This window comes from Gigantopelta aegis, unplaced genomic scaffold (assembly GCF_016097555.1).
Source record: "Gigantopelta aegis isolate Gae_Host unplaced genomic scaffold, Gae_host_genome scaffold1924, whole genome shotgun sequence".
NCBI lineage: Eukaryota > Metazoa > Mollusca > Gastropoda > Neomphalida > Peltospiridae > Gigantopelta > Gigantopelta aegis.
In genome coordinates, this window is record NW_024537373.1 from 168,819 (window position 1) to 193,146 (window position 24,328).

Genomic DNA, 24,328 nt, shown 5'->3' on the forward strand with positions numbered 1-24,328 from the left:
AAGGATATATACGAGTATTTATGTTTTATTGTGTATGTCTATATGAACTGAACATTATAAAATAACACATGCCTTTGTCTGGCCAACATTCAAATAGAATATGTTGTGTACATGCATAACACTGGAATAAAGCAATGCTTTAGTACACCAAGAAAAGTACAGTTTCCAAAACGTTTGGCTTTAAACGAATCCACACACATTTACGAATTATCACTTTGTAACACTTTAAAAAGGCTACACTTGAGACTTTCACAACACGTCTCCCATACAAATAACATGTAGCTAAAGTCTGGGGACTGGACATCAGTTTTAAAGATCGTAATAGCTGATTAAATTATAGTATATACTGTTATGCTTAGCTAAATAAGACCTCCCATCACTCCCCTGAGACTAAAGGACAGTCAAAACCGGCCTCGGTGGGGCAGTGATTAAGCCATCGGACTACAGGCTGGTAAGTACAGGGTGCGCAACCCGGTACCGGCTCCAACCCAGAGCGAGTTCTTAAGGGCTCAGTGGGTAGATGTAATGTCACTACACCCTCTTCTCTCTCACTAACCAATTAACAACTAACCCACTGTCCTGGACAGACAGCCCAGAGAGCTGAGGTGTGTACCTAGGACAGCGTGCTTGAACCTTAATTGGAAAACGAAAACAAGTTGAAATGATTAAAGGACAGTCATGTTTAGCTACCTTAGCATATGAATTAATATATTATCAATATGGTAATATCTTGAATGACTCCCCATCATCTAAGTTAAGGGAGCAATTAATCACTATCCTCAATTGTTTTCAAGGCGTTGTCTGTGGTACTATTGTTGGAAACGCGCTTAATTATTCATAATTCCTATAAATGGTTCCATTTTTGGAACCATAATTACATTATTTTAGCTTTAACTCCATAAAATATTTATTGGTGTGTTGCTTTTCATGACGGCATCATATACACGTATACACACAGGCATGCGTACGCACGCATACATACATACATACATGCATGCGTACGCACGCACACACGCATACTATACTACAAGCTGTAATGTGGTATAGACTTTACTCACAGTATTTCTGAACATGCTGAAAGACCATGGCGTCTGTCATAACTTTCACTCCAGCGTTCTGAAATTTAAAAAAAAGAAGAAGTAAAGTCATTAATAATGGCGTTCAGCACAGGTGCCCGAGTACTCTGACGGTAAGCGAGCTAGACGGACATTTAAACAGTTATCACGCTCTTTTACCGTGATAAATGTCCAAATGTCCGTCTATAGTCTGTCCCATTATTCTATAGATAAAACAATATATATGTAAATTCAGCTTGATTTGAAGTAAGAAGAAAAGTAAACGTGTTTTTGATATAAAAATTACTATTTTTGTGTGCAATATACAAATCAGAAATAAATAACTTCTAGTAAATTTCATAGTATGAAAAAAAGGCGTTCCCTGTGGAACAAACTATAGCTCTCTTACCGTCAGAGTACTCGGGCTAAGCTTCTGCAGCAAAATGGGTAATATCAAGTACCGTAACGTTGGTTTTTAAAATCACATATGTCGGGGTTTTCTCAAACTTTCAGTCAAGAGATCGTGAACAATGCTATGTATGATAATATATTAAGTGTTTCTGTATGTGTACGATTCGTTCTTATAAATATTATGTTACGAGGAACGGGGGTGTAGCCCAGTGGTAAAACGCTCGGATGATGCGTGGTCGGTCTGGGGTCATATAAAAGGTTCCTTGCTACTAATGGAATAAAAAAATAGGTTTCCTATCTAAAACTACTCTATATGGCAGAATGATCAAATGTCTGTCATCCAATAGCCGATAATAATATATATATATACTTTAATATATATATATATATATATATGTGTGTGTGTTGTGTGTGTGTGTGTGTGTGTGTGTGTGTGTGTGTGTGTGTGTCCATCTAAATCATGAGATAAAACTCAGCATTATGCCCATCTAAATATTTATATGATTAATGGATGAAACTCTATTTTTTCTTTTCATACTGTGCATACTAATGGTGACTAGTTGCCACGTGATTATGCAAATATAGTGTTTGGTATTCAACAACTTGTATGGATGCAAATGAAAATAAGTAATTCCGGGTTCCTTCGACCCGGCGAAAATACGTGGACAAATAGAAAACTCGGCGCAATCATTTTATCTGAAGCTTGTTTCATTAGAAGTAGTGGAAACTTGTCCTCACGCCCTAAATGCTATCATTATGTCCTGTATTGGAATCATTTATATGCAGGTCGATCGCAGTCCGGCACGCCACTTCAGATAATTAAATTCGACTCTCTAGTACTGTTAGGATCGGCATTTCCTTGTACAGTAAACCATTGCGATTCTCATTTTTGTCAGCAAATAGCATTTTGTTTACCTCAATCTGTACTATGAACGAAAGTACAAAGAACGTGTTGTTTGCTTAAACAATATTTACCTGCTTATGAACATTAAGGTTCAAGCGCGTCCATCTCAAGCCAATTCTCTGGCGTGGTCAGTGCTAGGGCTTGGAACAGAGTACACGTTTTTTTATTAACCGAAATAGGAGGGGAAATAATTTAGAGCGCCAGATAGAAAATGTAGGCTATAACTGAAATGTAAATAATTATTATGATGCCAAATTTAGATCGGGCATGTTCCAAAATTTAAAATATATATATAAACAAATTATTAGTAATATATAATTATAATTGTGTAGGTGCCCTGGAGTGTTGATGGTGGGGTTGGGCTTGACCTCCGTAATCAAAAGTAATATGAGTATTATATTAATGTTGATTATATATTTGATTTCAAAATTAACATATTCAGTGAACAATAGATTTTATAGCCAGAGAGTATAGTTATCTTTGATGTGCCTTTCTTTGCAGACAGATAGATCGTACAACAAAATTCAACGAAATAACTGTAAACTAGAAGTTATATGATTACAATACAGAACTTTTATAATTTGAACTGTACCTGGAAAATCTGATTTGCGTCGCTTCCACCATAGTACACTGGGAACCAGCCGGGCCAGAACGCCATCCGTTTCCTGCGGGCGATGGCGCCTCCAAAAAAGACAGGTCCGCCATATTTTGGGAACTTGTGATTGTGAATCGTGTCATAGGTCTTCAGCTCGTCAATGACCTAAGACAATACACGCGAGAATTAATCAGAAAGTCTTCCAACATGATAACGGATCTGAAGACAATGAGGAAATGTGTGTCTTTAAAATGCGAAATGTGGTGATATTGTTTAGGTCCCATACAGAATTTCTCACACTGTCTTTTATCTAAAAGTTTAGAAACCTTTATCGTCTGTGTGACTTGTTATAGATTTTAAAACATGATTTCAAGATCATTATGGCGTTGTTATATAGCTGCGATTATTCATTCATTCATTCATTCATCCATCCATCCATTCATAAATCAATTCTCGTTCCGATGAAGAATAGCCATTGTTAAACCAACTAGCGCTACCGGATATATTGAGCATTCGGTCCATTTGAATATCACCAGGGCCCCGTTCAAGGAGGCAATCTTAGCGCTAAGATCAGCATAAGTGCACATGGTTGTTATGCACCTGATGTTATGTTAGTGTTAAGATCTCTTCGTGAAATGGGACCCAGTACAATGATGGCTGCTGTGTAAGGGTACCTGAGACTGCGTGATGTCATTGCCTGATTTCAGTAAGAGCACGCTCTGGTCGACCGCTAACAGGTTCACTACAGACTGTGGTTCTGCCGATACCTCAACGTTGACACTCTCACCGGGCTGGGCTGACGTCTTGTCCATCGAGATAGCTACCTACAGAGAAGAGGAAGGTTTGTTTAATAGGTTCACTACAGACTGTAGTTCTGCCAACACCTCAACGTTGACACTCTCTCCGGGCTGGGCTGACGTCTTATCCATCGAGATAGCTACCTACAGAGAAGAGGAAGGTTTGTTTAATAGGTTCACTACAGACTGTAATTCTGCCGACACCTCAACGTTGACACTCTCTCTGGGCTGGGCTGACGTCTTATCCATCGAGATAGATACCTATAGAGAAGAGGAAGGTTTGGTTAACGGTTCACTACAGACTGTAGTTCTGCCGACACCTCAACGTTGACACTCTCTCCGGGCTGGGCTGACGTCTTATCCATCGAGATAGATACGGTTGGTTGATTCCAACATATGCCTTTTTAACTTGGTCTATACACGGTGCCTGATAAACAAAGAGGCCCGAAGAGGTCAGAGCAAGCCTGTAATGCTGGGGGGTGGGGGGGTTGGGGGGGTGGAGGAGTATGACATAAAAGGACAGAAATGACAGGTATCTATCGCAATTGGAGAGACAGGGACTGGGATTTGGTGTTGGACAGTAAAAGAAGTTGAATACATATCGGTAACAAGGTATATAGAAATCAATGTGGGGGATGGAAAGGAGTCGGTGGAAGTAAAACAAATCACTGGCCTTACCTTGTTCTCAAACGCTCCGCCGACATCAAAACTGATGCTGTCTGTGACGATTTCCCCATCTGCTCTTACATAGTACACAACAATCCGGGCGTTGGGCGCCATCTTTGGAGTTACACTAATGCTAAACGGGAAAGTTTTCTGAGAATTTCCATTAATCTTTCCTGTTGCAACGATTGATCCTCTTGACAAAATCTGGAGAACAACAAAAACATTAATTAAAGTGAATTATGTGTACATCTTCATCCTGTGGTTTGTAATAAATGCGATTTAAAATGACAAATTCAGTATCGTGGAAAAGAAACATTAATCAGTACTAAATAGTATTCATTAAAGAGAAAAAAAAACACTTACTTGATACACCAAATATGATACCGGCTGTGTTGCCTTAACTTCAAAGTTGACGTCATTTCCAGCCTGAAATAATAATACTTTTAATGTAATTATTTAGTGTAATAGTGTAACGGAAATTGTTAGTCTTTTAAAAGACAAAATGTACTTAAGAGTAGTGTGTGAATTCATTACTACCAACCAAATACATGCTAGATTAAAATTCAAAGGACAATGATTCATGGGACCGTGTCAAAACTGGGGACGGGACGTAGCCCAGTGGTAAAGCGCTCACTTGATGCGCGGTTGATCAGGGAACGATCCCCTACGATAGGCCCAGTGGGTTATTGCTCGTTCCAGACAGTGCACCACGACTGGTATATCAAAGGCCGTGGTATGTGCTATCCTGTCTGTGGGATGATGCATATACAAGATCCCTTGCTACAATAGAAAAATGTAGCGGGTTTCCTCTCTAAAACTACATGTCAAAATTACCAAATGTTTGTATCCAGTAGCCGATTATTAATAATCCAATGTGCTCTAGTGGTGACGTTAAACAAAACACACTTTTTGTCAAAACTGAATTTTTGATACAATTTTCAAAGTGTTAATTATTTGGTCCTTCAAGTTAACTAAGCATGTCTTTAACCAGAAAGATAATTAGTTCCAAATGTTCAGTCTTAAACATTTGCATTGATTTGTTAATAATAGGAGACAACTATAGACAGGGCGTTATCTATTTTAATTAGTATACTTACTGACAAATGTTGTGATTTGAGGAATAGTTGTATATAGCTCTCACTGGGGGAGTAACTCTTGGACAGCGACTTGAAAGCTGAAACACCGTCGTAGGTTACCTAGAGTTAAAAATACTGTGTTTTTATCATCATACAATATGGTAGCTCAAAGACATGGTTAAGACTGAAAGTACACACAGCGATGTCTTTTCATGTATGGGTTTAAATAATCAATACATCGACACAACACAGATCACATGCACAATGATAACTAGTTTTTCGTTTTTGCTCAAACGAATGTTTTTTATTTCATTGGCCAAAAATTTGACTGCTCGGTGTATTTGGAGCATTTGGAGAAGGGTCCAAAATTAAATATATTAAAGGAACAGACCTTCGGACTATTTAATTTTAAAAAAAAAAAAAGTAATTTCGACATAAAATGTTTAACGCAGATCTAAAATCAAAAGTCCGATCGATATGTCCACGCGAGTGGCCTCGTTAATTTTTCGACGGGGAGGTGATGTTGTTCCTCTCCTCAAATGAGGCACCAGTCTCCTGTAGCTGTGGGTGCTAAGGCAGTGGACCAAACTGGGGTACTGTGACGATCTTCATGATTCTGTGGATGGTGTTGTTATCCATGTCATGGCTGAGGAATCCCTGTCGGTAAAGATCATCTCGGCGCGACGTCACTACTATAGCTTCCACTCCCCGTAGTTTGACCGTGTTGGATGGCGACCTGGTGGCCATCGGGAAAACGTCTTGAAGTTTTCTTCGTAGACCCCGCCTGGCAGTCTGTCGGGGTCCGTGACGTCTCCCACCAAGTACTTAGAGTACTGGCCTTTGATTTTCCGCACTGCCACTCTCCAGTCACCCGAAGTTAGTAGAAGGCCGCGTCTTGGCTGGTTGGTCCTCTCACGGCCTTCCTCTTGACAGCCCCAACATCCAGAGTCGCCGTCGCGAAGTCCCCCGTGGGTGGGGGTCTCGACGCAGAAGAACGACGAGCGGGAACAGGTGACGCTGGTCGCGGTGCACTGGTTGGCTGCTCCACTTCCCGCATCTGAACAGTCGGTCCGGCTTTTGGCGAGTTCCCGTCGATCCGTCCGGTTTGGTCGTGGTGGGGGCGGCGACGCAGACGGGACCGCCACTGGCGGTTGAGCCGCCAGCTTTGTCCCCGCCTGAGCCGCCCCTGGCGCACGTTTCCTTTTCCTAGTTCCCTTCCTCTTGGCTGTAGCCGCGTCGCCATACACCAAGGTCACGGTTGCCCGTGACCCGGTGTACGCGACGCGGTACTCCAACAGCGATCCATAACTAGCGATCAGTCCCCCCAGGTGGGGGGGGGGGGGGTAAGTTGAGAGCGCATGAAACCACGTCTAACTTCATCGCTGGCCAAACTGAGAGAACTGTTTTTATGTCACTGGTTTCATGTATGTTTGGATATGGGTTAAATATATTAAAGGTACAGACCTTAGTTTTTAAACACTACAGCATATTTTTCACTATTAGAGTCCTTTATTTATCACTGAAATCAAACATTACTTATATTTTATTGTTTAGATTATCCATTTCCATAGAACCGAAGTATTTTTTTAAAAACGCACATGCATCTGAGACGTAGCGGTTATTGATTCAAGTTCTAGTCTATTTTTAGGGATATTTCCCGGTTTTAAGATTACAGATTCTTCTTTCACTCCAAATGTGTTACAGGTTTGTGTGTTAACTAAACTCGGTGTCCATTTTTACGTCTTGAAAGTAGGGTCTGCTCCTTTAAAGAGTAAACGTGTTCTACGTCAGTATATGTTTCAACAAATCAGTGTTCTACCAATCAGTATTTGTCAGTATTTCTTTATTCACCAGTATAAAACTATATTGAACAACAAGAGGAACAAGAATCTTTTTATACATTTAGTTTTTTTCGTTATCCGGTTAATTCGGTAAATGGACTGTCAAAATGGGTCTAAAATGTCCTAATTTTAATAGTAAAAAAACCTAAACAATTTTGACTAAAGTACAGAAAACTAAATAAATATTTGCGTTTGTTTTGTTGTTCAGTGTATTACTCAGAGACAAATTCGGGTGAATATAAAATCTGGAATATCCGATATACAGAAGATCCAACAGACGTTTACTGTTTGTATTTTGTTTTAAATGTATTGTTTCTTTCTTTTTTCTTTTGTTTTTGTTGTTGTTGTTGTTGTTTTTTGTTTTGTTTTTTTGTTTGTTTTTTTGTATTAAACATGATTTTGTTGGTGTGTTATACGTATTTAGTACGGTACTGCATTTAAAGGGACAGACGCTAGTTTCAACCCGTGAAAATTAACACGAAGTTTAGTTAATCTACAAACCTGTAACACATTTGGATAAAATTACAATTATGAGAAACATGAGTCTGTGACTTTGAAGTGGTGAATTACCCTCTAAAAATAGACTAAAACTCGACTCCATAACTGTTACTTCTCAGACGTACGTGCGTTTTTTAAAATATGAGAAATAAATTTTGTGATATTATAATCACCAGGATGACCAAAAACACTTCGAATGTATGGAAATTGATAATCTAAACAATAAAATATAAGTAAAGTATGATTTTAGTTATCAAAAACGGCTCTAATAGTCAAACAAATATGACTTAGTCTTTAAAAACTAGAGTATGTCCCTTTAATATATCGTATGGTAGAAATAAAAGAGCAAATATTATTAATTAAATTGCTTATCCTTGGACATACGAGATACTTACGTGTATATTGATGTTGGTGGCATTGCTAGGCATATGAACCTCGATTGGCACTATTCCGCTGTCGGGGACTGACATGTGGGTCTCGGGCATGTCGTAGTTGTGCTGACGAGCGTAGTAATATTTGGGCGTGGTAGTGGGCGGTTTCTCCTCCCACGTGACCCGAGTCTTGATTGACAAGGTCTTGCTGCTGTGTGTGACTGGGCGGCCATCTTGCTGCAGAACTTGAAGCTAAAATAAATTAATAAACGAAATAATAGAAATACAGGCAGGGCGGATCAAGTAGACACTGAGGGAGCTGACTGAGATTGGAGGGGCTGATTGAGATCGAGGACGCAAAGCAAAGTTTCTAGGGAGTTCGTTGGTAAGCTCCCTCGTAAAATTTTGAAAACTTTTGCATTCTAGAAATAAAATTCATCTCTGCCTTAAAGTTTACTACCCATACTATTTTTATTCAGAATTATTGGAGGGGCTACAGACCCCGCCTCCAGCCCCCCTGCTCCGCCGTGCTTGAAATATGGTGACCGAAAGCGTACATTTGGTATCCCTATCCCGTATCTCGGTGAATCTAAGATAGTTTTTGAAGCCATCATTGAAGCAAACATTCCCCAAGTCCCAGACACGGGGATTTTTTTTTTCTGATGCACTATGGGGTGTACTGTATGTGTGTGTGTATGCATGTATGTGTGAATGTATGTATGCGTGTATATGTGAATGTAAGCATGCATGTATTTGTGTGAATGCCGTTCAGCTTACACATTGTGTATGGAATATATATTTATAATGGTATACAGGCGTGTGTGAAATAAAATTACTTGTTACACAGAGAGTACATAGACAGTGTGTGTACAATATTAAAAACACGAAACCAACATGAAACATATACATTACAAGTTTGTAAAACTACTTACGTAGGCGGTGTATGGAAGACCAGGTTTGAACGTGTTGGGGTCTGACGGGAGGAACTTTAACTTTGTGGCTTTCTGGTAGAATTTCACTGAGCTGGCGGTCGCGTTCAGCGTTATTCCGGTCAGACTTTCGGTGACGGCCGCAGTAACGACCAACTTCCGGTTATTAATGCTGTTGGACAACACCTTGATTTGATTCAGAGAGAGGACGATTTTCGTCTGTCCGTCAATCTGTCAAACAAACACAGTTGGCAATTTATTTATAAATGTAATATTTCATTTCTGTTGAGTGAATATCGTAGTCATTATGCTTAAAGTAGTAAATAAAGAGGTATGTATTAGCATAAATGCGTCGGTGGGCCCATTGGGCTATTTCTCGTTCCAGCCAGTGTACCACGACTGGTATTTCAAAGGCCGTGGTATGTGCTATCCTGCCTGTGGGATAATGCATATTAAAGATCCCTTGCTGTAGCGGGTTTCCTCGCTAAGATTATAGGTAGCAATTACCTAATGTTTGACATCTAATAGCCGATGATTAATAAATCAATGTGCTCTAGTGGTGTCGTTAAACAAAACGAACTTTAACTTTTAACAGAAATGTCTTTATAAATAGCAATGTAAACCATTTACGTAACTGTTTTTAAATCATTCAGTAATTGTATTTAAGCCATTCACTGACTGTCAAACGAGGTATTTAATAATATAGATTGTCAAACAAACACATTGTAAATATAATCATACGTGTGTTTGCGCATATTGTGTGTATATGCATGCATTATTCAAATAATTTATTTTTCACTGGTTTTCTGGTGTATCATTCCGCAGTCCTTCTACCAAGTAAAACGTCAGTACCTGGGCGGTGTGTTTGATGAGAGGCTCGTCACCGTGGTAGTTCCAGGGGCGGTAAAAGTAGTCTAGCTTGGCGGTCAAGGTCACGGTTCCCTTCACTGGTTTTCCGTACGTGTATCTAGTTAATTATTACATAACGACACATTGTTATATACTCATCATAGTGTCTAGCAGGTTTTGCTCTTTATACTGTAAAAATATGTTGTCAATATAATCATGTATATTAACTAATAAGCGCATGCATGTATAACTAAATAAATTAATGAAATAAAATTAATAATACATTTCATTACACACCAGTGTAAGATATTGCTCATGTCATAACAATCACCCAATCACTTAGTATCTAACTAAAGTAGTGTCGGAAATAGAATAAAAATAATGTTCGTCAATTATTTCTTTCATATTAAACTGACAAGTAAATATTTTGTAAATATCTATTTAATAATACTCTGCCTAATTTACAATTTACTTATTTTGGCTCTCCTTGATGCACAAGGTGGTGTTTACTCTTGAAATTAAAATAAAGTTGTCAGTAAACAGGATATTTGTGACCTTTATTGGAACAGACTATAACACATTTTGATGATATGTGTCAATTTCATTTACCCATAAACAAACTTTTAATTTAAAACTGCAAGTTAACCGATTATTTTGAATTGCAGCATAAATTATTAATTATGACCAGCATATTTAGTGAATATAAATTCAATATTAGTACATTAGAAATTTACACAATCGTGCAACAACTTAAAGGTGCTATATCATAGTTATATGTGAGTATCTGTTTGTGATAAGACCGGCCTCGGTGGCGTCGTGGTAGGTCATCGGTCTACAGGCTGGTAGGTACTGGGTTCGGATCCCAGTCGAGGCATGGGATTTTTAATCCAGATACCGACTCCAAACCCTGAGTGAGTGCTCCGCAAGGCTCAATGGGTAGGTGTAAACCACTTGCACCGACCAGTGATCCATAACTGGTTCAACAAAGGCCATGGTTTGTGCTATCCTGCCTGTGGGAAGTGCAAATAAAAGATCCCTTGCTGCTAATCGGAAGAGTAGCCCATGTAGTGGCGACAGCGGGTTTCCTCTCAAAATCTGTGTGGTCCTTAACCATATGTCTGACGCCATATAACCGTAAATAAAATGTGTTGAGTGCGTCGTTAAATAAAACATGTCTTTCTTTCTTTCTGTTTGTGATAAAGATTTTCCAATAAAAATGTATTTTCTACTAGTAAATAAAATTATTTCCTATAATCATTTATGGGCATATAGTTAAAGGTGTAGTTTTGAAATGTTAAAGTAAAATGTAATAAAAACATGATTTGCAATAGCTGTCATTATGCAACTTTGAGATAGCACCTTCAATACCAGTATAATAGATCACAAACTCAAAATGGTTCTTGACAGTTTTGCTTAAAAGTTACTTATAAATGTCTACAAATATTTTGCTTTGGAGAGGAATAGGGGTAAACTGTCATCAGAAACAGTCCCTCATATATGGTAACAGCAATGAAATTGACACATGTTGATCAAAATTTATTATAGTCTGTTCCAATAAAGTGCACACATCACCTGTTTACTGACATCTTTATTTTAATTTCAAGAGAAAACGCCACCTTGTACATCAATGAGAGCCAAAACAAGTAAATGCTAAAGTAGGTAGACTATCATGAAATAGATATTTCCATAATATTTACTTGTCTGTTTAATATGTAAGAAATAATCGACGAAAATAATTTTTATTCTATTTCCGACAGTACTATAGTGTAATATTGGCGTGACGTAGATCACTTTCTGACCCAATTCGCAGAAGAAATAACGTAAAGCAGGTCTCGACATCTGTTTACTTCTGCGTTACGGCTTGTTTGCATTTGGTTTGTAATAAATATAATACTAAACTAGCTTGCCTGTCATACCATTTTCATGAAACTCGTGAACAGTGTTGGTATCTGACGAACGAAAGCGAGTCAGATACCAAACCTGTTCACTCATTTCATAAACATGGTTTGACAGGCAAGCTCATTTAGTATTCTATACATATACCGGTACATAACAATTTTAAATATCTTTTAACAGATGAAATTAAGAGGAAAACGTCTCATTTTGAAGTACTTTTATTATTATTATTTCAAATAGGATTTTATTATTAAAGATAATGCTAAAAATTATTTTCTGTAGGGAACCATTTCTTTATTAGACAAGGAATCATTTGTTTCATTAGCACTACTTGGCTACAGTTACACCCTAGACTTCTAGTCTGACTAGGATGGTGCATATAAAAGATCCCTTGATACTAATCGGGTTTCCTCTCCATGACTGTGTCAAAATGACCATATGTTTGACATCCAATAGCCGATGATTAATGAATCAATGTGCTCTAGTGGTGTCGTTAAACAAAACAAACAAACTTCTTCTAGTCTGACTAGGGTTTTGTTTTGTTTTGTTGATTCTGTAAGTAAATTTAATAATTTTCGCAAGTTTATACAAAATATTTTCCATTGCATTCCAGTTCCATTAGTAGCATCACTCATGATTGAAATTGAGGATCTGTGTTACTTTGCACTCACTTTGCTTTCACAGTTGCCGTGACGTCTTTATCTGACGTCAGTGCGTAGGATGGTAATTCCACGGTCACCTCGAACTTTGGTAAAACTAGAAAACAAATATAGCGTAATTAAACGAATGTAACGTGTTTAAAAAAAAAATTAAACCTGTGTCGCGTTTTTTGTAAATTGTTTTCTTTTAGAACTTTTTTTTTTTTTCATTAACATTAGACTTCATTATCTTTGTCTTCGGTTATATTCAACATATTTCCTAAAGAGAAGATACATGCATATGAATGCTGCATGTGCCAACTAGCCGGCACTGTAATCTTTACTTCCTACTAATTAATATTGCCTAGTTTGTTCGCGTTAGGTGATTTCATTAAATAGAACGTGTACTCATCCACCAACCCACGACCGCAATTGTGAATCTTCGTTTACCCCAAGGTATGTCTGCTAGATTCTAAGACGTACTGGAATGTCACTCTTAAAGCGTGAATACAAGACGACCAAGACAGTAGTATACACCCCGTGCCAGATCCTATTTCTAAAGTCATCATATATCTCATGAATCCATTTCTCTCCTGTGACATCTGCTCAAGATCTGACTTGGGTCAGTCGTGTTCTCGGGAGAGGCGTGTAATATAACGGCTGGCTCGGACCATGCACTTAGAGTAATTTGACTTCACTCTGTATCGGTTACAATTGCGTCATCCCCTGGGACATTACAATTATAATATAATAAGATTGAATAATCCTAAGTAGATTGCACAATCATCTGGAGATTTGCACTTACCATATTCGGCAATTGTGAAGATCTGTTCGTGAGAGGCAGTCTGGAAATGAAAGTAGAGATAATCGTATATGACTGATGTAATCTACAAATTGTCATATAATATTAGCCTAGCTTATGCAACCTACTGTAACATACATTATGATGAAGATTTTGGTGTTTATGATGATGATGATATTGTTGATGATGATGATGATAATGATGATGACGACGACGACGATGATGATGATGATAAGGAGTGGGCAGGTGGTTATGACGTGATTGCATAACAATAAACACGATTACGATTGACAACTGCGATGACGTTTATGACGATGACAACAATGAAGACTACCACGACATTGATGATGATGATGATGATGATGATGATGATGATGATGATGATGACGGCGATGGTATGATATTAATGGTAATGGTCAAGGATATATTTGTTCTGCTGGTAATGGTTAGTGGTGGTTGTAGTGTTAGTGCGGACAGATAAGTACATATGCATTAATCGGGGCAAAACTGGAGATTAGACGCAACTGTCGCGTGTTTTGCCCTACACACACCTACCGATTAATGCCGACGCGACTGAGGAGTCTGCCTTAATCGTTAGGTGTGTGCCAAGCATAACAGTCCATGTCGTAACTTACGTCTGCAGTGACTCTAATCTTCCAGTCGCCCATAACAGGTTGCGTGCTCGTTTGAATCTGACTCTCGTAGACTCCACTGGCGTCCTTGACCCCAATCATCTGCTTGATCTTGTTACTCTTCGGGTCCTGCAACAGAACAAGTCGTATAGGATTGATTAGTCCTAAGCGATCACGTCATAACAAAACAAACCATTGTATACAAGAGTGTCATATAGGGAACTTGATTTTGTAAGTTATTGCAACGTATAGGTATTTTGTTAAACAAAAAGACTGATAACTTGTTGTAAACAAAAAGAAAGAAAGAAAAATATAAATAATAATTGGTACTTCTTTTTCGCAGACATTTTGGTAGATTAACACATACTCGTTGCCTTGGTATATGGGCAACTCCATACTCATACACACACATGACAATTAATACATCGAAATAGATAGAAATATAACATAACATTTGCTGCGATGCATACCGTTGAAATATCGCTCAATAGGTCCAGTCAGGCTATCTATCTGGGTGCCTAATGAGTCGTAGATGAATATAGATGGATTTTTATTAAAATATCATATTTGCCTTCCAAACTATTGAAGTAAATATCAGCATGTGCAAGCATATCTTTATAATAATTTGAACAATATAGATGTTGTACCTATATACTTAGGTCATATCATCATTTGATATTGTATTTATCAAGTAACGGTAATTCCACTAAACCACTTGACTATTGTATGTACTTACAAGGATGTCGATCGTCATTGGTCCAGTGTAGACCTTCATGTCTGGGTACATGGCAAACGCTCTGAAGTGAACTGAAATGGAAAGCTATATATTGCTTCATGGGCATGTGTGGGGTAGGGGTATTTGTATATTCTGCAACCGATAACAACAATGACACAATGTTTATGAAACTAATATCACTTAAAGAATGGTTTGGGTGTGTGTAAATGCGCTTGAAAGGTTGCACATTTTTTTTACCTGTTTGACCGGGCTTGTACATGGCTTTGTCGGTCTGTACAAACACGGACATGCTCTTTCTGCTGAACGTCAAAGTGGTTTCGTTGTGGAAAGTCAGACCTCCGGACCCGGATACTTGTAGTATATACTGGCCAGACTTGGCTGTCTGTGGAACCTAGAGATAAAACTAACACCAATCAACATGCATGTAGTTCCTGTAACCTAGTTAGGTAAAACAGTAAGCTGCATGTTCCCGTACGTAATAGGAGGGGGTCATTTAATTCCACCATAATTAAAGACTATTGTAAATTTTTATATTAAATAATAATGTTATATTTCACTAGCTGGCCTCGAATATCATTATATTGCGACAAACGGCCCCAAACACATGCACAAAATGTACAGTTGTGTGTAACTTTGCTCATAAGTAAATTTACTCAGATACGTAAAAGCACAATTAATAAGCGTTGGCATAATATTAATAAAGGTTAAGGTTTTTATTAATAGTACAAAAGGTTGAAATTATTTAAATGAGATTGTGTAGACTATAAGATGGAAAGATTGTTATCAAATGTTTTAAATGAGATTGTGTAGACTATAAGATGGAAAGATTGTTATCAAAGAGGAGTAAGAAGGAATCGGCTCTGAAAGGATGCAGGAGGCGGGACGTAGCCCAGTGATAAAGGGTTCGCTTGATGCGCGGTCGGTCTAGGATCGATCCCCAACAGTGGACCCATTGGGTTATTTCTCGATCCAAACAGTGCACCACGACTGGTATATCAAAAGCCGTGGTATGTGCTATACTGTCTGTGGGATGGTGCATATAAAAGATCCCTTGTTACTAATGGAAAAAAAAATGTAGCGGGGTTCCTCTCTACGACTGTGTCAAAATGACCATATGTTTGGCATCCAATAGCCGATGATTAATCAATCAATGTGCTCTAGTGGTGTCGTGAAACAAAACAAACTGTGTTTAACCTGATTGGCTGCAACATACAGGTGTGATCACTCAGAGTGTTTCAGCCATGTCTTATATAGGCAGAATTCTATGACGTTTATTCAATAGACATTTCACTGTCATGTGGAATCATGTGCAATTCGATTATGGATGACATTCAACGAATTTAAGCGGCTACAGTGACACCGACTTTTACACATGCTTACCTTCAGAGACAGTTCTTGTGGTTGACCTGAAAGAACAAAAGCCATTAGATTTAAAACAATAATATTCATTAAAATGTCTATATACATATCTTATTACATGTGACACAATAAAAAGAAATGCTCAAGGCACTTGTTTAGAGTTATATTAAGGTGCAATGCTAGAATCAGACTGTCAACTGTTATGACGACGTTGGCCAACTCCACGGTTGCATTGTAATTTTCCCAAACTCCCGACTTACGACGGGTGTGTTTAGATTAACAACTAATGGGTTATATGACTGTAATCGATTTGTAAGAACAGACTAGCAACTGGACTGTCGTGAGAGCAGAAAATGGGCTAACGTTGTGCTGACATTTGGTAGTCTGAGCCTAGCATTAAGGCGTATCCATACTGGATACGGCGTGCGCGTCTGTGGTGTTTGTTGCAGCTTCTGATCATTCACACCAGCTGTTTTCTGGCCGCAATTAAGAAGCTTAGTTGCAGTTGCAATGCGTTTTTATATTAAATATATTAAAACAGAGCTGTGTTATGTATTTGTTAAGGGTTTTTTTATGCATCAAAATTTAAAGAGCGTGCGAACCATTATTTTTATAAATTGATTGTTTGGTTTGTTACCATGCAGTAAATATCTTACTACAACTTTATAATAAGCAGTTAGTTGCACTTAACGTTAGTTGCACTTAACTATTATTGTTAAGATATACCATAATATATAATTGGCTTAATATATTATAGACGCATGCGGCCGGTTATTTCATTACGGTTGGCAGCATGCGTTTTGCGAATGCTTCTAATAGAGATAGTGTATATTAAATTTTTTGCCACGCCACGCCGCACCCAGTGTGAATGAGCCCTTAGTTTCGCGCAAAAATGGTATCATAATTAGTGTCAAATCATATATTGCGAGATGGTTTATAAAAATAATGAGGCCTTCAGTGACAAACGATCGTTATTATTCCACGTGTTTGGAATTAAATAATATTCTAATGTGGTTCGTGTTCATGCTTCTGGCCAGTTAAGGGCACTTCAGCTGTCTGGGCTGTATGTCAAGGACAGTGGGTTAGTGATTATTGAAAGAAAAAGTCAGTGTATAGGACTCGTGCCTTTCCAACGAGTTGTTAAATCTCGATTCCTGTCCCGAGTCGGAACCCCGATCTTAACGGAGGCCAGACTCGGGATAGGCGTGTTCGAAACCACAGTGGTATATGGCCTCAGACCACAATTAATTTCGCTATATGTTTCTATATAGCCTTAGTGGCTATAACATTTTTATTAATATCAGCAGGCCCGTGAAGTTTTGTATGTACCTTTGCCTGCATGGGGGACACATACCCTGAAAAGGACAACCCCTGTTGTCCAGCTCTTTCTTCCAGCATATTGGTTTAAACAGACACACCCTCTAAACCAGGCCGGGGTACACCCATTTTACACAAAAAGCACTACTTTTGCATGGGCCTGAATTACCACAAACAAGTCTTCAATGTCAACAAGTTACACATGTTTACAAACTACATGCTGTCCCCTGTCCCTTCAGTCAAACAGTTGCCACTTCATAGCTGTCTAACATGAAATAATCACAGTCAAACAGCAGACTACTTGCGCGGTCAAATTTCCGGATTTTGGACAACCAAATGGGAAGATAACTGTAATCTGAGGCCATATGGACACGTTAAACCACTAGTCAAGTCAATATTATACCTCGCTCGTCGTGAGAGCCGATACAGGGTTGCGAACCAAGTACCTACAAGCCTTTAGGTTCGATGGCTTAATCGCTACACCACCGAGACTACAATGACGTAATTGTACATGCTAATACTTCCGTGAAGTACAGTACACGTGTGTAGGTCACGTCTCTCTACGACAACACTGTGGTGGGGATATTTTTACCTACCCTGGGTTAGGTCAGCACTGGAGGACGCCACTGTCTGTTTATGGCCGTCGACTAGCTGTGCCACGACGTGCACGTTGCCCTGCGACTTGAGGACGTTGACGCTGATGTCGAAGTCCATACCTGGACGTATCGCCGTCGGCGAGAGGACGACATAGGAGCTGGAGAAATGTAAAATATCATCAGTATTACTCAAATCTCTGAAGTTATACCCCTTTAAAGGGACATTCCTGAGTTTGCTGCATTGTAAGATGTTTCCTACTAATAAAATATTTCTACGATTAAACTTACATATTAAAACTATTTTCTTGTTTTTGTTCCATTAGTAGCAAGGGATCTTTTATATGCACCATTATACAGACAGGATAGCACATACCACTACCTTTGATACTCCATTCGTGGTGCAGTGATTGGGACGAGACATAGCCCGATTGGCCCACTGATGGTAATCGATCCCTGACCGACCACGCATCAGGCGAGCTCTTTACCATTGACCTACGACCTGCCCCAAGAAAGAGGACCGTGTCACATGGATTCGCTAAAATTAATGTTTGTGGGTTTTGGGGTTTTTTTTAAGAAGTAAGGACTTGTAAATTTATAGTAACAAAGCCGCAACAGCTAAAAACTATTATTCGCTGCTTCTCAGGTCAGTGCCTTTAAAGGGACATTCCTGAGTTTGCTCCATTGTAAGATGTTTCCGACTAATAAAATATTTCTATAATTAAACTTGCATATTAAATATATTTTCTTGTTTAGAATATCAGTGTCTGTATATTCAGTGTGTTTCTAGTCGTCTTAATATTTCTAAGAAGCCCAAACTGGATTGTGTCTTCAAATAATTTCGTACGTACGAAAAAAAACTATATTTGAGGAAATAAGATGAAATTTAACCTAGTACAAATATTACAATGATCAGAATCACGTTTAATATACAGCCAGTAATATTTTATGCAGAAAAATATATTTGATATGTAATTGCAATCGTTAAAAAGTCTCTGTTAGTCGATAACATCTTAAAAATTGCAGCAAACTCAGGAATGTCCCTTTAATATATTGTATATGAATATACTTGATATAAGGCTATTACTAAGACATACGGAGTCAGTTTTATGTTCTTATGTTCCGTAATACATTTATGCGTCACTTACTCTATCCAGCATCCTGTTACAGGAAGTATACTTATAATACATTCATTGCTAATTTATATATCTCAATGTGTGTTTTCACGCTTGCTAAACTAAATTTAATAATGTACAGAACATAGCATCTGGCATTTTTACATGGAAATAAGTCACAAGATATATTTGGAGTTCAAATGTAAATTTGAATATCCACTTATTAGTGTATAAGTGTTATGATACCACAAGTAATTTGCAATGACAACCTTATAAATATTATGTATTGTTTGCAGGATACGCATTTTAATACGGTACTTGAACCATGCACACAGAGCTATCATGATAAATAAGAATTTTAAACAAAAAGAAAACAGATAATTAGGGGATATTGTGCAGCTGTAAATAATATACGATTTGACAGTAAGAAGATGACACTTATAAATGTATGTATGTATGCATGCATGCATGCATGTATTTATTGATGTATGAATATTTATATATTGTGTGTATGTCGAGGTTGACTATTACATACATAGATATTAACATACTGACGCAGGGGATAATTAAATCCTTTCTGGCCACACAATTTGTCCTATGCCTTGCTGGGACTCGAACCTATGGCACCGAATCGCCCGCAACTTGCAGACTTGCCACGATACGTTCTGAGCTACATGTATGTATGTATGTATGTACTGATGTATGAATATCTATATATTGTATGTATATCGAGGTTGACTGTTACATACCCAGATATATTAACGCACTGGCGCAGGGGATAATTAAATCCTTTCTGGCCACACAATTTGTCCCATGCCGTTGCTAGGACTCAACCTATGGCACCTAATCGCCCGCAAATTGCAAGACTAACCACTATGCGCTCTGAGCTATTGAGAAACCCATAAAAAGGATGCTCTTTAACTCAACCACATGCATGGGGCCTACAATCTACACGGTCGATCCGGCTTACGTGCATGAAACAGTGGGCAGACCTGGCTGCATGTATGTATGTATATATGTATGTATGTATGTATATATGCATGTATGTAGGTAATTGAAAAGGCAACCTGCTCACGAACTAGCCCTGATGGGTATGTTATTTATATATGGACTGGAGTTGATGGATTAAGAAGGGACGTGTTCTACATATTGTCGGACGATTGTACTTACTCCTTGGCCGCAGCTGCAACCACGAGGGCTGCTAGGATATAAAGCTTCATCGTTTCACGTGTCTGGAAAAAACAAAAAACAAGCTATGGTTGTATACACTTTGCTATTACTATAGAAATTATAAAAGTCAGTGTAAAGTTTTTTTTTAAAACAGCATGGCCTGGAACCTAATTCACTAGACTCTCGCAACTTTACAATATCGCAGTGCAATGCAAAAAGACTTGCAAAAAGAATGCTTAGTTGTCTAGCAGAGCCTAAGAGAGCTTTGTGAATTAGGCCCCTGGTATATTTTAGTTATTGGTATTTCTGTAATGTACATGAGCAAAACCTATCGTATTGACAGAATTAGAAAATTACCTCATACGCTTATATCAGGTGAAACGTTCGCTGCGACTGGATGTGGTCCTTTTCAGGGACGGCAGTGGCGTAAGAAGGAGGGGGCCACGGGAGTCATGCCCTCCCCCTCAATCAAATTTGTTTCAAAACTGTATTAAATTTTATAAAATCATACATAAATATATAGTATGGTCCCCTCCCGAAAATAGTCCCCCCCCCCCCCCCATAAAATCCTGGCTACGCCAGTGAGGGACGGGTATATTATGTAACAGTCTATCCCATAAATACCTAGCCGACAAAATACCATACCCATCTCCGCTATAAAAAAATATGTACAATTTAAATTTGGTTACATAGTCTAAAAACACTGCATTTTCGGGACCCTTTGGAATGTTAGAGACGGTTACTCAACCACATCACCCCTTTGGCTCCACGCCTGAATGTATATATCGGCTGATAGCATTCCAGCCCCGACTTCTTCAAGTCTGTCAACAGTGAAGGCGTAAATAAATAACGTGTGTGTACTTGTACTCTCTGAATTTATGAGTGTAAAACAGCCCTTTAGCAATTTGTAACGAAAAATAAATTCGACGATCAAGTAGCTGTCGATCTGAAAATAGTCTCTTTTTTTCTCTCTCTTTTTCTCCGATTGTAAGTCCGTGCCGGGAATGTAATAAATAACGCTCCATCTGAGTAAATTGGGATGTGCAGTTCAGGTTAGCACACCAATATGAATCGGTAGTCGGGCACAGCGCATCCATTACGGCGGACCTTAAAGAACAAGTCAATTTTCAAACTATACGAGCGAGTTGAAGTCATATAGCTAGTCTGATGTGTGATGGGTCAAAACACTGACACCATACCCCACTCCTTCCCATTGATGGGCGGCACGTAGTCCGATGATAAAGCGCTCGTCTGTCGCGCGATCGATCTAGGATATCGATCGATCGCGCGAACAGGCAAGCGCTTTATCATTGAGATCATCTAGAATCGATCCCCGATGTTTCGCCCATTTCGCTCTACAACTAGTGTAACAAAGGTAATGGTATCTACTATCCTGTCTGTGAAATGATGCATGTGACGTTTCTCTTGTTGCTAATCGAAAAGAATAGCCCATTCAACGGAGGCGAGTTTCTTCTCTTATTCTCCGTGGTATCCTTAACCATACGATTGGCGCCATATGACCATAGATAAAATGTTCGTTAAATAAAACGGTTATTCCTTCCCACTGATTAACTGATCCGTTGATTTGTTTTCCTGTTCCACCTTGCTAGCCACAACATATTCTTTATGCACTGGGATATATAGTCCAGTGGTAAAACAATCGCAAAATGTAGATCAGGGTGTTTTTTTTTATTATTCCGCCTTGATCACTATCCCACGACAGTTATGTTAAAGGTTTAATACGCGTACGAGGCGGGGAGGGGAGGCCGCAGGGGTGCAACTGGCCCCTAATGATGTAGCAAACCCTCACCATGACATGGTATTTCCATCATTATATCCACACACAACTGGTGTAACAAAGGCCGTGGTATGTGCTATCCTGTATATGGGATGGTGCAAATAAAAGATCCCTTGCTGCTAATCAAACAGAGTAGCCCATGAAGTGGCGACAGCGGGTTTCCTCCCTCAATATATGTGTGGTCCTTAACCATATGTCCGACGCCATATAACCGTAAATAAAATGTGTTGAGTGCGTCGTTAAACAAAACATTTCCTTTCTTCTATCCACAATATTAGTTATAATTAATGTAAAAATACGTAATGATTCGTCTCCAATTCTATATAGCTATTTGGCAGTAATGCTAATATGAATAAATGATGTTATGCAGATTCTAGAGCTTCGTTTAATTCAGGCAAAACGTAAATACCCCCCCCCCCCCACACACACCACACACACGTCCCCGCCTAACCCCTCCCCTACCCCCACCCCCACCCCCACCCCCCACACACACTACAAAAATGGGAGTACTTACACCTATGAAAGATCTGTCTTTAGGGAACTGCATATAAAAGATTCCTAACTGTTATTAAGTTGCAGTAACCTATACAGCAGCAGCGTTGTTCCTCTCACGGCTATCTGGATAAAGTGTCAAAATAATCACATTTTACACATCTGTGCACCGCTAAATTTAAAGACGGCCACAAATCAGCGGTTTAGTCCCAGTTGAAACACACACAGAGAGACACACACACACACACACACACACACACACACACACACACACCAAATAGCTGCAGTTTAAAATGCGCTGAGGTTAAACAAATATCTCTTTCCTTTCGTACTGGTGAAGTGTGGTTAACTGTGACAACGAGATTTTAGTAGATTCATTGATGCAAATTGGAGGAAATAGTCTATGTGGGGGCAATAGTTTGTTTTAATTTTGTTCATCTACAATTTATATGTCACAAGTACCCTAAACTAAACATCGATCAAACCGTGGGCTAAAGAATTGTCAAATACTTCTTATTTTTTCAAAACAAGCGCTATCGCCTTTCAAAGCTATTTTAGCGTTTATTGAAGTTTTAAAATATTATTCAATAAAGAAAATAATGGTATATAAAGAACGCATCGTTATTTTCTTTACTGAGTCCTTAATAAATCTGTTGTGTACTTAACTTAGCGTGGCCGTTCTTTAGTACCTGGACACTATGACCCAAACCAAAATAAATAGATGCGCAAGCACACACGCGTCCTTCGTGCTTCGAATAATGTATTTATCTGTGGTTATTTAGAAGAAAACCTTTCAGAAATCAGTAATATCATTAGAATGATTGAACTGCTTCAGTTAAGGCAATGGGTAACGCAACGACTGGCTAAAAAAAATGCATTTCGCACTGGATAAGTGAATAAAATGATCAAGGAAAAGGTAAAAAAAATGTTTAACGACACTTCAACACATTTTAAACCTTGGATATTTCGTGACTAACTATTTTGACTTTGGTCGATAGACCAAAAGAGAGGAAACCCGTTTCAGCAAAATTGGCTACTCCTACTGATAACTTAGCAAGGGACCTTTTGTGCGCACGGTTCCATACAGCCGACAGCGAGTTTTCTCTCTATATATATATCTGTGTGGTCTTTAACCATATGTCTGACGCCATATAACCGTAAATAAAATGTGTTGAGTGCGTCGTTAAATAAAACATTCCCTTGTTCCATACAGAGGGGCGGAATGTGACCCAGTGGTAAAGCGTTCACTTGATGCGCGGTCGGTCTGGGATCGATCCCCGTCGGTGGGTCCATTGGGCTATTTCTCGCTCCAGCCAGTGCACCATGACTGGTACATCAAAGGCCGTTGTATGTGCTATCCTGTCTATGCGATGGTTCATATAAAATATCCCTTGCTACTAATGAATCAAAATGTAGCGAGTTTCCTCTTTAAGACTATATGATTAAAAAATCAATGTGCTCTAGTGGTGTCGTTAAACAAAACAAACATACAAACGTTTTGTTCCAAAGACAGAACAGTATATACCGGCCACGCAGTATCGCATGCCTGATTTCAGTGTGATGTTAGCGAAAAATCCACAAAGGAAGGAAATGTTTTATTTGATGATGCATTCAACACATTTTATTTACGGTTATATGGCATCAGGCATATGGTTAAGGACCACACAGATATTGAGAGAGGAAACCCGCTGTCACCACTTCATCAATCTGATTAAAATTAGCTCTACTGGGTCTAGCCAGTAGATCTAACAGCATTGCGTGGACTCCCATGTCCAGGTGACATTTCAT

General features: G+C 38.8%; 1 protein-coding gene across 1 annotated transcript in view; it reads right to left on the reverse strand.

Annotated features, from left to right (window-relative positions):
• LOC121367217 (CD109 antigen-like) overlaps window positions 1–20,300 on the reverse strand; it is a 69,533-nt gene extending 49,233 nt beyond the window's left edge. The window contains 17 exon segments of the mRNA XM_041491326.1: window positions 1,059–1,116; window positions 2,963–3,130; window positions 3,640–3,789; window positions 4,441–4,632; window positions 4,792–4,854; window positions 5,526–5,624; window positions 8,239–8,466; window positions 9,147–9,374; window positions 9,996–10,110; window positions 12,560–12,644; window positions 13,332–13,371; window positions 13,964–14,089; window positions 14,697–14,767; window positions 14,934–15,087; window positions 16,077–16,102; window positions 17,969–18,126; window positions 20,251–20,300. Coding sequence (XP_041347260.1) covers window positions 1,059–1,116; window positions 2,963–3,130; window positions 3,640–3,789; window positions 4,441–4,632; window positions 4,792–4,854; window positions 5,526–5,624; window positions 8,239–8,466; window positions 9,147–9,374; window positions 9,996–10,110; window positions 12,560–12,644; window positions 13,332–13,371; window positions 13,964–14,089; window positions 14,697–14,767; window positions 14,934–15,087; window positions 16,077–16,102; window positions 17,969–18,126; window positions 20,251–20,300 — 2,011 coding nt within the window.
• Window positions 20,301–24,328: the final 4,028 nt, after the last annotated feature.